This window comes from Lichenostomus cassidix, chromosome 3, assembly GCF_008360975.1.
Source record: "Lichenostomus cassidix isolate B80296 chromosome 3, HeHo_3.0, whole genome shotgun sequence".
NCBI classification, from domain to species: domain Eukaryota; kingdom Metazoa; phylum Chordata; class Aves; order Passeriformes; family Meliphagidae; genus Lichenostomus; species Lichenostomus cassidix.
Window position 1 is genome coordinate 98,268,630 of NC_139483.1, and position 17,141 is coordinate 98,285,770.

Below are 17,141 nucleotides of genomic sequence, written 5' to 3' on the forward strand. Positions count from 1 at the left end.
TCAAATAAATGTTCTAAAGTTTTCATATACATTATAGTTATATTTATATCTAAGGTTTTCTGTGATAGAAATCTTAGGTCTTCGTAACTCTTACTGTTTCTGCATACAAAAATCGTAACTTACAACATGTGGCTCAATACTGAGTGCAGCACAAAAGATGACAATACAGTTACCCTCTGCTTTCAAATGTAATGAAATAAGGACTTAGTAGAAATTATTCCGTGGAGAAAATTCTCATGTGTTCTGTCTTTTCTGATCCAAAAGCTAATACACACTAGTTCTTATTACATGCTGATAGACATGTAGCACAGTACAAAACTTCCTTTCAGCATTTACATATTTTCATTATCTGTGACTGCTTCTCTCTTCACTGACTGAAGCTAGGCAATTGAATCTCCAAATTTTCAGAAATCAAGTGAAGAATAGAAGGCCCAAAGGAAAGAACAAGTGCAAGTTAAGAAATAAAAAGTATCTTTCAGATACTCAAGGCTTAAAAGAAGGGGACTACACTCCCTCCTCAAAACCTATTTCTTAAAATAGGAACTCAAAAACAGAAGGACCATTACTACCAATTGCTTGAGAAACAGTCACAACACTAAAAACGTGTGATTCTTCTATCAGTGATCAGAGCAATCACCTGGTACAATTCTACACAACTTCTGCTTTTAAGAGTTTTCTCCTGTGCTCTATGAAGGGTTTGATGTAAACTGTAATGACGTATGACTTTACAATCAGCGTGCTGCTGTCCATTCAAAACATATGGAAGAAGTGCTGCCTAACACTAACAACCACAACAGCCCAAAGCTGCATTCATACACCTTCATAATCTAGACATGATGTTGAACTACTACATCATCAGCACCAAAAAACATCTAAAGTTTTACAGGAAGATCAGAAATTGTTTCCTGATTTTCGCACATTGGCGTTTTCCTTCTATAAACGTGTGATACGCGGGACTGTGTCTCTCAGCCAGCACATGGGAAATGGAGGATATCCTTTGTTGGGAATAAGCCTAGTGTGTTATTTTTCAGTTTGAAAGTGTTTAGGTTAAAAGTAGGAAGCTCACATTTCTGCTTGTGAAGATAAACAACTTTTTTCCTATGCTTGTAAATACTGTGATATAGGTAATGTATCATGCACCAGACTTTTTTTTTTTTTTTTTTTGTGTGTGTGCGTGTGTGTGTGTGTAAAGGATTAGGCTGTTCTGGATGGAAAACTCAATTTTACAAGACTGATATATCAAAACTCAGAATTAGTTTAAAGGCCAAAGATGCATTCAAGTATCTTTTTATTAATGGAAAGTTTGTTTTTTTGACACTTGGCAGCCCCAAAGCTCAACTGTAATACACTGCTTTATAACAACCCTTCTTTCCAGTCATTTCACAGTTCTCAAAATGAACAAAGACTAAGACCAACATTTTCTATTCTACGTCATAACTACCATTTTATTTTATGGTATTTTTTCCTCCAGACTATAAAATGTTTTTCTACATTATATACTGTTTCAGAACAGAAAAAATGTCTTAGCACAAGCCAGTTTCATGGTTGCTTTCCACTCTACCAAAACCATTGTGGGGAAGGGCTGCATTGAACAAGATGAACAACCGTCTTCTAAAAAACACAGCTTCATACTATGATCTTCAAGATGACATTTGAGGCAGCATCGATGCACAATGACCTAATACTGCCAATCAGAAGACATGAAAACATTCTCAAAGAAATCAAAATCTTGCACTCTAGTGCTAATCTGTTCTATTAGTGTCAAAATGCCAGACACAAATGTAAAAAGAATTGCATCATTTGATTCATAGCTTTTACCACACAGAAGCCAAAAATCGGTATGGAAGGTCTCACTGTAACTCTAACAGCACAGACAAACTATTTGAATGACAGCTGAGTATACAGAACACTGGCCCTAAAGGCATGAAGTAAAGGTGTGCACAGGCAGGTTTGTATTCCCACCATATAAACACCCAGGAGAGTAAAAAAATACAATCAATAGATCCCAAATGGATGAGAACATAGTCTTAGAGTGAGAAAACTGTTCTGAAAGCCTGTGACCATAGAGGTAAGTGTGGAGAGTATAACACAGGAGAAACCTCCCACAGCGTTTAAAGTGAAAAATGACAGACTATAAAGATAGATATCTGATAGTCACAACATCTTGTACAGAACAGAGAGCACTCTGTCACCAGACTGAGGGAAAGTACCTACCTATTTCAGATAAATGCTTTTTCTGTGTGTGAGTGAACTGAACACAACTCTGGGCAATTCAGCCATTTAGAAGCAGCTCATCTGGATGCTTATGATCAAACCAAAGCATATTCATCCCTAATTTACATTCTAGAACTACTCCAAACAAATATCAAGAAAGAAATAAAGGGGATGAATTAAGGCATTAAAAAACTGCTTTCACTTGTATTTCCTTCAATACAAGTTCCCTCGACAGATTTGTTTCATCAAATATCCAGAGCATTAAATGAAAATGTGTCAGGTAATAGGATTTGTTGCCTTAATCACTGATTATGTTATTTCAAGGATAACCACTAAGGAAAAAATATTTTTTTCTAAGGTTTTCTAAAACTCTTTTTTTTTCCTAAATCAAAGGAAAAAAATATTGTTTTTTAAGGATAAGCAGTTTTGAGGCATATTCAAAACAAAAAGATGCTGAAAAACAGTAATTAAACCAGGCTAGAGGAGCATAAAAAAAGGGGGGAAAACAAAATTAGTTAAAGAATGTATTTAAGGCAAGAAGTACCACCAGTGGCTAGTTTAGCTGAAAAGTCACCCAATTTTAAGAGAACAAACTTAATAATATTTCTAGCAATAAGGAGAGCCACATGTCCAAAGTAGGTATTGTATTAGAAATCAGAACCCTTATACTCTTGGAGAAACTGAATCATTGAACAGGCAAGAAATACTTGCTCTTGAAACACTTCCAGTTTATAACTCAAACAGCCCTGAACTAGAAGAGTGCTAGGATATCAAATTATTTTCCAAAACCACCTGAAAAGAAGCCAGAGATGCTCCAGGATTTATTTTTTCTTAAAGAGCTTAATATCTTCTCTACACCAAAAGTACATTGCTTCTAGCCTCAATAGGGAGTGTTCTGCCAAGACTGCAGGAAAGTAAAAAAAAATCCAGAACACTGAATATTACACTCAATTAATTACACGCTTAATTGCTCTCTTCTTTTAACAGCCTAATGAATAGAGCAAGTTTCATTCTCAGTATGTACATGGAGCCCAAAGTTTCAAGCCCAATAAATGAGACAGGACTGATTTGCAACATCTGTGCTATGATCAGACATGTTCGTGTAACCACAAGTAAACACTAAGAGTAACACCTATGCCCCATGCTCTCCACCCAGAGCAGCCAGGAGCTGACATGTGGGGGGTTTTCTGTATAACCTGCAAAGAGAACATTGGATGTCATGGAACATGACAGCCTCAATTAAACTTAAAGAGAATCTGACTCATCTTAGATCCCAGGCCAGTGGACCACCATGTGTCAATGGAACTTCTGCCTCTCTTCACTTCTTTTGGCCAGGACCTGGTTGCACTATTGACTCAACTTATGTTTCTGAGTCAGTAGTCTAAAAACTATCCCAAGGCACACACAACTTTCATTTCAACCTTCCCGAGGCACACATCAAAGTGATGTACCAGGAAGCCAGCTGGCAAGAAGCAGGTTCCAAATGTTTGCATAAACTGCAAGTTAGCTATTAAAGTAGTGGCAAACAGCCCAATTCCAGTCAGAGGCACTTGCCCTCATTAAAGCCCAACAAAATAAAACAAAAACAAAGTCTCTAAGCTAAGCCTCTCAAGATGTTACCTCTGTAACACAAATATTTCATTTCAAAGGTCAGACTCAATTTGGATTTCCTCATTCTGCACTGTGTACATATATGAGGTATCTTACCATTAAAAGCAAACCTACCTGTCCTTTCTAGAAAGCCAAAAAATCACCTTATATTTCCTCAACTTACAGCTTTACATACAAAAGAAGAAACTGCAGTGATTTTTTTACTTTTTTAATAAGAAATGCAGAGTGTTTGCAGACATTCCTAGTCTCAACTGTCATACCTATACTGATGAAACTTCTGCAGGAAAAGCTGATGCATGCAATTTCATTTACAAGCAGTATTACAATACCCACTGTCAAATCTTTTATAATCCTGAAGTTCAAGAGACAGTAATTTTTTGTGTTTCAGATGGAAATTTAGCCTTGGCATTAACAATAGAGAGAATGAGCACATATACACAGATAATTCAGTCAGACATGAGCTCAGTCAGAGCACATTCCAAGCTGGCCGGACACGAGCCAGCTCTAGCTCCCCAGCCATGTAGCTGTGTTAGCACAGCGCTGTGCCCACACTAATAAACCCTGCTGAGAGGCTGGGTACAAGGGGCTGGGCACAGCCCTGCACTGTCTGGCCAACTCCAGTCAGGGACAGAGGGTGCTGGCTCTGTCTGCACCCATCCATGCACATACACACTCCCGCTCTCAAGACTCCGCTGCTGTGGATTTTTTTCTTTCCTTATGTAGAGTACAGCACCATACATTTGGGATTTTAAGTATTCTCCTTGATCACAGCCATGGCAATTCCTTATAGCTGTTCCAATGAGCATTTAAAACAAGAGAATAATTACTAGCACTACAGGGCAATGAGGGGTTTGGGCAATTGAATGGATTTTATTTACATAACTGTTCTTTACAGTTAGTAGCATTTCCCCCAGGCATTTATTCTGTTGTGGAATTCAACAAGACTTATAACTCAGTTCCTGTCAACATCTCAAAGACAAAGGACACATGTTTAGTAGTATTCAAGTCTACCTTAAAGTAAACAAGCAAACAGAAAATTAAGTTACTCATTATAAAAACATGAATCCTAGTTCTTAGAAAAGGACAGAAAATTACACCATGAAAAGAGATCAAGTAATACAGTTCTTTAAAGTTTTGCTCTGAAGACCCATGTAACTAAACTTATCTTTGCCTGTGCAAGGAAATTAGTAAGTCTTCCAAGGATGGGGAAAAAAAAAAAAGTATTAATCATTTGCTGACAGAGAAACCAAAGGACAGGTGTGCAACTCTGAGCTCAAATGACTAGCCTGGAAGATCAAGGAATAAAACTGTAACATGAACATGTTAATAACATTAAGTTTTCCTTAATAAAAAATGCCCTGGAGCACTTTAAGGCTAACACAAGTCCTCCATTTTATATTTTCTTCATTTAAAAGGTAGATGAAAAAATAAACAAAACAGCCAACAAAAGCAGATTTAGTGAGCTACATATTTGATTTTTAGGAAATGCAGTAAAACACCCTTCAATTATACAACACTGTCTGTGCCAGCCTCTTTAGTCTTGCCTGTAAAAGGCAGACAGGGTAAAAAAGTCAGACCAGAGTGTGAGACTTCTGTCTCAATTTCAAAGTAACTTCTTCTCACTACATTTAACTTTTCTATTGTCTAAAGTAAGTATTCTACAGAATGTCAACTAAAAAGTCAGGACAGTACTTAAGGTATCTTCAACAGCCTTCAAAGACAAAGCCATTGACACAAAATGGAGAAGTTTAGCTTACTTGAAAAGCAAATTTAATCTGGGCAGTAGCCTTTGAAATAAATTTTAATTTTTCTTGTATACAACCATATTTGAAAAATAGAACCCATATTTGGATTTATGCTTTAACATTTATCTTATGGGTCCATTTGTATACTCATGTCACTGTGAATATAAAACCCATAAAAAGGTATCATCCAAACAAGTTTAGGCAGACTCAGGTATCAAAAATCAGGGGATGGTGACACAGGAAGATGGTTTAGGGCAACATTTATGTTAATCTTCATTGGAATAGCCTGTATGCTGGAAAAATACTAGAAAGTATTAGTCAGTATTTAAGTTTGCAATATTGTTTCTAGGTATGATCTGAGATCTAATACAGAGTGCTTACATTTCTTAACTAAAAATTACTTGTCTGAGTTCAGAGACACAAATTCAGTACTCAGAGAGGATTCTATGAGAGTGAGATTTTTGAGAGAGCAAAAAGTAGGTATTTTTCATTTTGAATTACAATATGTGCAAGAATACTCAAAATAATTCTAGCTTAAACAAGCTCTAACAAACATTCATCACTGGTGAAAGTCAAGAAAATAAAGTAACTTTTCGGCTAAGTTGGATGTGCACCTCTAATGCACTATAGCTGTCAAGTTCATGTATCATACACACCTGCATAAAAAATAATCTCAGTGCACAATTTTCAGAGAAGAGCTGAATCTTACCTTTACTGACAGAAGGAATGCTTTTTCCATATGGATTCCTTAAATTGACTAACTAGTCCATTCTAGTTTAAAAAACTCATCAGTTTTCAAAAATATGTGAGTTTGTCTTCCCTAATCCATTAATTAAAAAAGACCATAGATTAAAAAAATGCTTGGAGGGCTACTCTCAACCTTACAAAGGATGAGGTAAATGGAAAGAAAGTGTTCAGCTTCTAACCAAAGCTAGTATTTTACCTTAAACAGCAGTATATCCAAAGCATGGAACAGCACCCATTTACAAAATGTAAATTGGTTAGAGCTGAATTACAAAAATCAGCAATTCACATCAGAAGAACAACATGACATAACTCATGTATAAAACTTCACATTTCTTTAAATGCAAAAATCTAAAAATGTAACTAAATATATCAGACTACAGAATTGTTTAGACACACAAATACAAACTGTATATATTGTATATTCCACAAAGAGAAATGTAAACCCATGAATCTAGATCCTAAAAGTAATCAAGATCATACACAGAGGATATGGCAGTGGGGGATGACCAGAAATGAACTGAAAAAAAAGAAATTTAAATTAATTTAAAATCAATTAGCTAAATGAAGACTTTTTGGCCGATTTAAAAAACAGTTAAATATATATTTCAATATTAATAAATTTTATAGTTTGTCCAAAATGTGAATAAAATTAATTAAGAAGTGCATATATTTTTAGAGTCTGGTCAGCTATTCTGCCTACAAAATTTACCTAGGTATCCTACTATTTACCTTCTTTCAGGACAAAAATACCTCTAGAGAACATACTGTAGAAACTAAACCAAGAGTGATATGCAGGTGTAATTTTCTGTACTATTCCCTAACACCAGAAGGCTTACTGTTAAATCTCTCTAAAACCAATCTGCAGAGATAAAACATATAGTTAAACCTACAGTTAAGCCTTTCAAGTGGAAAGCTTATCCAGCAAAAAGCTGCAATTGAAGAAGGGCATTAAGCAGAAGCCACAGTCAAGAGCCATACCTGAAGTGACACAATATCATTTCTTTGTCAAATCAGAGAAGAATATTTACTGCTATGACTATGTCACTGTATACCACACATTAAAGACACTAATGAAATACTTCACAACAAAGAAAATGTTATCTTGAAAAATACAGTCCCTATTTAGGAATTCTTTTTGATCAGCCATCAAAAACACCAGTAAACCTCCACCTGAATTTTCTACAGCCACTAATCAGTTTTGAAACTGATAGCAAAAGGCAAATTACAGGCTGATTTTTAAGTAATTCAACACATTACATTAATAAATTATGGTTAACCTAAATTTACTTTATTGTGACAAGTCAGACAACGTAGACATGAATTTCAACTGAAATACCTGAACAGAACCAAACAATTGTGTCTTTAAAGGGCAATATTAGCAACAATTTGTATTACTTACTGGTATATAATAGATATTCATTTTAGGGGCTTCATTGGCAGTCATTAGCATTCCTAAAAAGAGATTTCCACGTTTAAAAATATTGATCACAAGAGAATAATACTATTAAAAAAAAAAGCTCATAAAGTACATATTGGCTTGCAATGGAACATTAATCAAGATATTGTAATAAATTGTTGCATCAAATACCACAGAAAGAAAGGTGTGATACCAGCATAATTAACAAAGCTTAATCTCCAACATATTCATTCCCTTTTGTCCTCCATCTTAATTGTTCAGCACCACTTTAAGCAACATTAAGCCCTAACAAGTGCAGGCTGCCATTTTTCATAACAAATGCAAACAGTTAATCCCTTAATACTGTTTAGAACAAATCCAATTAGTAATGCAGTTAAAACCTACCTTGGACATAAGACTGCATTATTAATACATTGGTATTAATACATGTGGTCTTTTTGTTTTATTTTTAAACACATGCCTATAGCCTAAACAAAGACATAAATCATAAAATGGCTTACACCTTCATTCATATTTCACCTTGGGAAATCAACACAACAGCAGCTTCTCAACCCAAAATGAGATATAGGATACTGTGGCTTCAAAAGGAGTAATACTAGTGCTATTAACTAACCACGGCAAATGTAGAATTTGAAATAGCTATGAATATACCCACGAAACACCACAAGTAAGGTGTTTAAGTACTCTGAACATTAAAAAAATACTGTAGGAATACTAAAATCTGTGGAAAATATCTTACTGCCACAAGATTTCATGTAAGTTCAAAATGAGAAACACTCTCAATTTCCTCCTACATTAAAGAGTAATAAGAACATTTGGCATATATTTTTATGTTTATCTCAATTTCATCTTTCCAATGTAGCTGATCATCAGCTAATACAAGAGATTGATTGTAAAGAGGAAAAGTGCCATCAAATTCGATAACATTCTGATCTGAAAGAACTGTAATATGCCACTGAGACTATGAATAATTGGGTCAATTACTACACACCCAGAGGGCAGAAATATAATTTACACCCAACTAGAGGAATGCAATTAACATGGGCGGAGTAATCCTTCCTACCTAATCCTTTTATTATAAATACACAATGCAGCTGGATTTACAATGTCAGAAAAAAGGGGGCTTGCTTTCCCAGCAAAGCAAGGTATTTGTGAAAGCTTAGTCAGCAAACAGGCTAAAAACTGTGCCTGGAAAGGTTTGCAGGCAATTTAAGGAAAAAGCAAGGAAATATTTATAGTATATACATAAATACACACACACAGAGAACTCCAGTACAGTATTTAAGTGACATGCTCCCCTAACAGTACTCTCACTACTATTTCATGACACAAAGCATTTTTCCATTGACTGAATATGAATCACTAGAAATAAGGACAAAAATTAATTCTGCAGGTGCTTCAAAGAGGACAGTAAAAGAAAATGTCCTCTTTGAGAGCCTTCCACCAATAATTAAAGGAGGACAAAACCAGACTTCAGAAAAGCACATGGGTGCATACTACAAGGGAAACAGAAGAATGAAAGAAAATTCACTCTGTGAAAGGAGAAGCTTATTCCACGGATTTTTATTCCTTCAGCTTGTTAGTTTTAACCAATTTTTATGGGAAGAGAGACCACACCCTAACAAACTACCTAACAGCCTAGTGTGATTACTTTAGAAGGGAAACAAATGAGAGTCTTTTTTCAGAAATTTTAATAAGAGCCTCTTTGGAAAATGGTCTGCAATACAGTATGATGACTATAAAAGAATGGAAATGGGAGTATGAAGTGATATGTGGGAGAAGCAGTTTTAGAAAATGCAAATTTTTAACTTTTAATTTTTTTTACAATAATTGAAACAAATGAGACACAGATTTCTATACACTGAAGATGCTGTCAAGTTTCATTTATATTCTATAACTTAAATTGACTAAAGGCTACTCAGTAAGTGGTAAACCTTTTTCCCTCTAGCCCCATTCTGCTCATGTGTAATCAGAGGAAGATGTTCATAATTATTAAGAGATCCACTAAAGTTTGTCATCAGGTAGTTTGGTCAAAAATACACAAGTGTTTGCTTCTCAGGAAGGGTAGTAATACTGAAGCCGGTTGGTGAAATAATTTAATTTAAAATGCCTAACTATGACATAACTACCACCAAGAACACCAGTTCAGAGTATACTGATTAAGAGTGACCATAACTGAGAGAATTATAGAATCATAGAACTGTTTGGTTTGGAAGGGTCTTTTAAAGGACCCACAAGCCCGGGACATCTTCAACTAGATCAGGTTGCCCAGAGCCCCATCCTTGAATGTTTTCAGGGATGGGGCATAAACCTCTCTGGGCAACCTGTCACAGGGTTTCACCACCCTCATCATAAAGAATCTCTTCCCTATATCTAGTCTAAATCTGTCCTCTTTCAGTTTAAAACCATCTGTCCCATTGTACCAGGCCCTGCAAAAAACTTTGTCCCCATCTTTCCTGTAAGTCCCTTTGGAATACTGAAAGGCCAAAATAAGTCTCCCCAGAGCCTTCTCTTCCCCAGAAGAGAACAACCTCTCCAGACTGAACAACGCTAACTCTCTCAATCTTCTTCATGGTAGAGGTGCTGCAGTCTTCTTTTTGTGGCCTTCTCTGGACCAGCTCCAACAGGTCCATGTCCTTCCTGTGCTGGGACCCCAGAGCTGATGCAGCACTGCAGCTGGGGTCTCACCAGAGCAGAGCAGAGCAGCAAAATTCCCTCCCTCACCTGCTGCCCACACTGCTTTGGATGCAGCCCAGGACACATTTGGCTCTCTGGGCTGCAAGGGCACATGGCTGGGTCATGTCCAGCCTCTCACCCACAGCACCCCCAAGTCCTTCTCAGCAGGGCTGCTCTCATTCCCTTCATCCCCTAGCCTGGATTGATACCAGCGTTTGCCACAACCCAGGGGGACAATGTTAAACTTGGTCTTGTTAAAATGCATGAGATTCCCATGGGCTCAATTCTCGAGCTTGTCCAGGTACCCCTAGATGGCATCCCATCCTTCAGCTTGGTGTACTCTGCCTATTTGCTGAGAGTACACTTAATCCCACTGTCTATGTCATTAATGAACATATTATATAACACTTGTGCCAATACAGAGCACTAAGGGACACCACCTGTCACTGATCTCCATTTGGACATCAAACTTTTGACCACTACACCTTCTGGATGAGACCATCCAACCACTTCCCTATCCCCTGAACAGTCCACCCATCAAATCCATCTCTCCAGCAAGGGTGAGACTGGGGTTTTGCCTTTCTAAGCAGCAGTGACAATTGAAGTGTTAAAACACAAGCTAGGCAAAGATCTCCTGGGTTTCCTGTGCCGTGCATCCAGCAGTGCTTTGAGAATGCTAGGACACCAATAAGAGCACTGAGCCAAACCCATACTGATACGGAAATCATGTTGTATTTCCAACTCTCCACAACTGTGAGCCCATCTTATTGAAACTATTCCCTTATTCTTCAGATCTTCAGTCATGATTATTCCTTAAATTCTGAATCATGAGGTGGTTCTAGGCATCTTAAATTCTGGTCCAACAGTATTTATGGCAAACACATGATGCACCACCTCTTGCCTTAAATCTTTCCATTTCCCCTGTAACATGTCCTAGTTTTTGCCCTACTGTCTCCATATGACTATAAAATACAACCTAGTTTTCTTCCCACAGCAGTTCTTACCAAAACCATCAACCTGTCCCCCTATAGACAATATGAAAACCAGAACTGACCTAAGCAGATGTGGGACATAGGACTGGACTGCACAATCTAGATCTCAATCACAGACCCATGAAAAGCAACGTCCAATAGCAACATTACGGAAATGTGTGCATTCAATTCTTTGTGCTACAAGATTCTTCCTGCAGAGGCTCCTGAAAATCATTTCTGCAAAAGCACATGAGGCATGTCCACATACCACTGAGGCTACAGAGCGTCCACAGGTGAGTAACGCCCATCCTTGACATATTCCAACTTGACTCGACCTGAGCAACCTGATCAGACTTCAAAGCTGGATCTAACTTCAAGTTGGTCCTGCTTTGAGTAGGAAATATACAACTCCAAGGGTACCTTCCAACCTAAATTACATTACGATTCTACATTGTAAAATAACTCTTTTCTGTTCCACTCCCTGTGGTGAGCTCTTCATCATCAATCCTACGTGGACTTTAACTTGCTGCAGGGTTCTCTTTTGGATTAAACCAACAAGCTCACAGATGAAACCTAGGTGAAATGCTATAGATAATTTGTTCCAATGACCTCTCTCTGTAGCCACCATGGATGAGGGTTTATCCACCTCTATGGTGCACAGCCCACCCTGTCACCATGCAGTAATTCTCAAATGCACCCCGATGAAGATACAACCAGGGCACATGGCATGTACTCTGCTCTATAAAGCAAAAATGCCCAATGCCCATCATCTTATCAGGGAAGGGTATTTAATTGTTTATCTTACAAAAAAAAAAAAAAAAAAAAAAAAAGAAAAAAAACTCCAACACATTCTTAACTGAAGCTGGCAGAAAAGACAAAGATAAGTTTTAACTTGCTAGAAATCTCAAACTCACTTATCTACAATCTTAAATTTGAGCTGCTAGTATGAATCAAAATCCAAGTTGCTCTGTCTTTACTGCTACCTTTCTCTAAAATTAGGATAATGGAAGAGTTTGCAACACAGACATTGTCTTTTTCAAGACTTTTACTCTGTGTCATCCTAGTGGCCCTAACTTATTTCATCTTTTTTAGTACTGTTTTCTAAAAAGGAAGTAGGCATCACACCGCAGTTAGGAACTAAAGCAACTCAGATTAAGCAACAAAATGGAGTTGCAATCTGAAGTACAATCAAAGCACATATGCACATACAACCACTACTTTGTAAAATATTTTTACTCATAAATTAATTCCTGGAAACCTTGGTTAAAAGAGCCTCTCAGTTTCGATCTCTAAATGTAACATTATGAGATGCAACAAATTTGAAAACAATCACAAAAACCACGCAAATTTGTGCACTTAAGAACCTACACTTAAAAACGAAGTATTAAATCTAACAGAGGGCACAATTTAAGTGTTGTATTTAAATCAAGGAAAGATCAAATCTTTGTAAATACTTGAAAAAAATCTGTGAAGTTGCTACAAAGAAATTTTTCCTACCTCTAGAAAGCAAGCTCTAACTCATCTGGGAATTAGTCAAGACAATAGGACAAAATTCCTATTCTTATAAAATGAGTCATTTCAGATATTTGAAAGAGTAAAAGAGGTCAATCACTCAATTAACAGCATAGCAGCTTCTAACTGCAAAGAGGCTCCAATGTACTACAGATGCAGAGGAAACAAGGACACTAACTGACAAATAACCCTTTATTCCTAGCCCTGCCATAAGGAGGAAAGTAGACCTAAATTGTATCACCTAAACAGAAAAGAAGACCACTGCTTAGGCTAACAAGCTTTTTCTTTTGAATTTAGCTAGACATTAGTATATTTAACCTACCTGAATTTGGATACAGGCAGACATCATTTATATCATGTTCTGGCTCCATTGAAGTAAATATCTTTCCCTGAAATTGTAGGGAGAAAATAAATCATGAAGAACTCCAAACAATGTAATTAAATTCAGTAAATCTAAACATTAATAATAGCTACTAGAGAAGCTAAGAAACAGGATGGAATAAAGATGGAACAGATTTTGCAGAACAATAAAATGTTATTAAATATCTGAACATAACACAAGGAACTCAGTATTATATTTTATCTCTGATTCAATCTCTTACAAGGAAGTGCAGCCTACCGGTTATAGAAGACACAGCAATGTACAGTGGCACCTCTAATTTCTCATCTTACACTTCTGTGTTAAAAATATATGTCAGATTTACTTTCTTTTATGCAAAAAGGGGGCTGAGGTTCATAAGTTCTTGGCACACTGTCAGCATAACCCTCACTTTACTCACCTCTGAATGTGGTAGTTTTAAATCATTTTACTTTGCTAAGTACGATTAGCTGAAAAAATGGATTAGGAGTAGAATTTGAATCTGGAGCTTGGTTCTTCCAGCCTGCTAATGTCTACATGAAATTACATATAGCTCTGCACTTTATTTATGATTTATAAACTCAGTGTTAGTATTAAAGAGGCCTTCATATAAAATAAAAGTAGTAAGAGCATCCAGCGGTATCTAGTTTAGATCAGAATTGAAGTTATAAAGGTTATTTAAAAAAGAGGTAAAAGCAGGAAACAACATTCTCAAAATAATAAGAATTGGAACAGAGTCTGAAAACCCCAGACAAAATACAGGTGCTCTTATAAGCCAACACGCAAGTCAGCCAGTTAAAGAAGAGTCTCTAACAACTGGACCACATAATCTGAAGCATGAGACTACATGCCTACACATTTCTAAATGAGGGACAGGAACAAGGCAAATTTTGATCCTGTTCCTCTTTTTTTCTTTCCCTGCAGCAATCCCACCTACCTTTCTGGGCCCTTCCTTTCCCTCCCAGTTACATGCTGTTACCCCACCCACCTCTGGTCTCTCCTTGATGATTAAGAAGAGTCCTCCTCCACCCCGGCCTCAGCAGACAAAAGCCTGGTGCTCCCCACCCCAAGGCACGTCTCAGCATGGGGCTATTCTGGTATCAAAGCCATATGCTCTCCACCCGCAGTCTGCCTCTGCACTTGGTTCCCAGCCAGAGATAGTCAGGAACCAGCATCTGGTAGAGGTGGAGCCAGCTGGAACATACTCTAGGAAAGAGTCCAAAGCTATCTTTGCCTTCCAGTGGTGAGAAACCCTCCCTTTTCCCACCAGAGGCCACCTGACAAACATTACAGTGTTTCATTCTCAAGGAGGGAAATATACATACCTAGGAAAAGTGGGGAGAGGCCACAGCAGATGTTTTAAATAATAACTAATAATTTATTTGTTCTTTCAAACAATAAAAATTAACTGCAGAGAAGCTTACAAAAAACTACTTGTGATCACAGAAAAAAATAAGAGGCTGTTGAAAGTTCATGCAGCAGCACAACAATATTGAAGTGACTGCCTGAAATAATTAGAAAAAAGGCCTCTACTACAACTCTCTTTATGTTTCACTATAAAGTTAGAAAAGCATAGATGGAGCATGTTTTTCAAAAGGAATACAATGACTACAGATAGCCCCTCAAACCAAAATGCATTACAATAGTATTACTATGAATCTATGGGGTAGCATATTTTGTTACACCTTAGACTCAAAGATTCATAGCAAACTTCATTGACAGAAAGATTAAAAAGAGGACAGCATGATATAATGAAAAAAGTGCTATGAAAATCAGAAATTTCAATTTCACTTAGAGGTGCAAAAGGCAGGGATAAAGACATTGCCCATTGCAACATAATCTACTAATACAGTATGAGACACATTGCTATTTGGATCTATGCATAGTATCTGCTTCACTGCCCAAATAGGTTCCTGCGAAAATAAGCAGCACCTGATTTTAATAGGTCCTTAACTAACTGATTTACCTTTGAAATTAAATCTACTTTGAACAGGGAATTGGAATGAACCTGTTTTCTCTGATGAAAAAGCATAACAATATATTCAAGACGACTTTGAGAAATATACAAACCAAGGCAATGGCTAAGATACTACTTTTTATGTTTAAATCCTTCTACTCAAAGAAGCATCTTGGCCAGACATATACAAACAGCTAAAGACCCCCTAAGACTGTATCTTTATATCGAACAGGCTATTGAATAACGTCCCAGATGTTGATTTAGTCAGACAGAACAAAATGCTATGTAAATTAAGAGCTATTAAAACCTCAACTTCCTACACTGAATTTCAGCATTATTAATCAAGTGGCACAAAACCCCCCTCAAAACAATAAACTAAAAAAACCACCCCAACCCAAATAAAGTAAAATTAAAAAATCTGAATTCAGCAACAGAAAACTACTTACTGTGTCTTTGTTCCACATTTTTATGATTCGAGAATCTGCAGAGATAATTAAATCCAGCTGATGCTGAAACTGAATTGATTTAATAGGCAGGCCATAGTGGTGATCTTTGACTATTAATGGATTACTAGACCGGAGATCATATAACAGAACCTTGAAAAAAAGAGACAGAATTAATTCATCATATTGTAAGATCATGAGGAAGTCATCCCGATCAGATCTTCACTAAATATTTAACTGAAGATTTTACTTAAATACATCAGCAGGATTTACATAAAAGGAAGAATTTTTAATTCTGAAAACAACTTTTTGAGCCCAGTTTATTCTAGCCCTGTATTTTAATATCAGCGTGCTTCAATCTACAAAAATTAACAAATTTAAGACTTCACCATCTTTCTAAATACCTTTTAATTTCTATTTTAAAAAACAAACTTCTTTTTTGTTTGTTTCAATATTCACAGTATTTCATAATTACTAATATTTCACTTTCAGGTTCTTCTGTTGTTCTTACACAATTTAAAATTTCAGACTCCCTCCCAGGCTCAGTGAATATAACTTCTTCTCAGTGAAACATCATAGAATGTAATATTTTATGTTACGGAAAGTAGAGAGTACAGGCCCTGCCTTCCAGAAACCTATATTTTTATCTCCAAAATTTCCTATGGAACTTGAGAAAGACCTTAAATCTTTCATATGTAGAGTGCGAATACCAATAATTTTGGGGGGAAATTGTATTATCAGTTTATTTAATCAGAAACACAACCAACAAAATTTGTCTGACTTGTACACTAACATAGTAAATACAATTCTTACACACACATCTGCTCTTGAACAAGCTACACTTTTCTAAACCCATGAAAATCCTGATGAAGGCAGGAAACAATCACCACACTTCACTTTACAAATAGGATGGCAACAATAAATGAATTTAAATGATTCTTCATATCAAAATAAGACACCAAAAACAACAGCTGAAAGACAGTAATTTCTGCTTCTTTAGCTGCCACCAAGACAAGGAAAAAAACAAATTTAAAATAATATAGTATGTAGGTTATGATGATTTTAAGTGGTACCTACAAAATTCTGAAGAGCAAAACCATTTTACAAAATTAAATTGCAGTTTGACTATTACTACCTTATACATGTAATTTATTGTCTTGTAAGTACTTGCAATAATAGATATATACTGCACTCAAAGTATGATAGACTTGGATTGGAAATTGCAAGAACAGGATCTCCTAAGAATTGTAGTAGATGAAGTCAAATCTACCTGCCCAGTAGATGTTCCAACAGCCATATTGAGAGCCCCATCAAATTTCAGTGCTGAAATGGATGGTAAACCTTCTATCCTGCAAAGGACAATGTTTATAGTTAGGCGTTCTTTAAATAAAGCCTGCAAATGATTTTTTAATGTTAAAAGTAGCTAAGTTAATTATTGTAAAATAATTTACAGGTATCACACAGAAATACCACTTCAAAAAGCTGTGCTG

At 36.4% G+C, this 17,141-nt stretch overlaps 1 protein-coding gene across 1 annotated transcript in view; it reads right to left on the reverse strand.

Annotated features, from left to right (window-relative positions):
* Positions 1-17,141, reverse strand: part of NOL10 (nucleolar protein 10) — a 51,487-nt gene that overhangs the window by 22,770 nt on the left and 11,576 nt on the right. Inside the window, exons 10-13 of the mRNA XM_085056853.1 lie at positions 16,922-17,000; positions 15,655-15,804; positions 13,216-13,282; positions 7,717-7,769 (exon numbers count right to left, since the gene is read on the reverse strand). Of these exons, the coding sequence (XP_084912979.1) occupies positions 7,717-7,769; positions 13,216-13,282; positions 15,655-15,804; positions 16,922-17,000 (349 nt within the window). The remainder of the gene's footprint in view (positions 1-7,716; positions 7,770-13,215; positions 13,283-15,654; positions 15,805-16,921; positions 17,001-17,141) is intronic.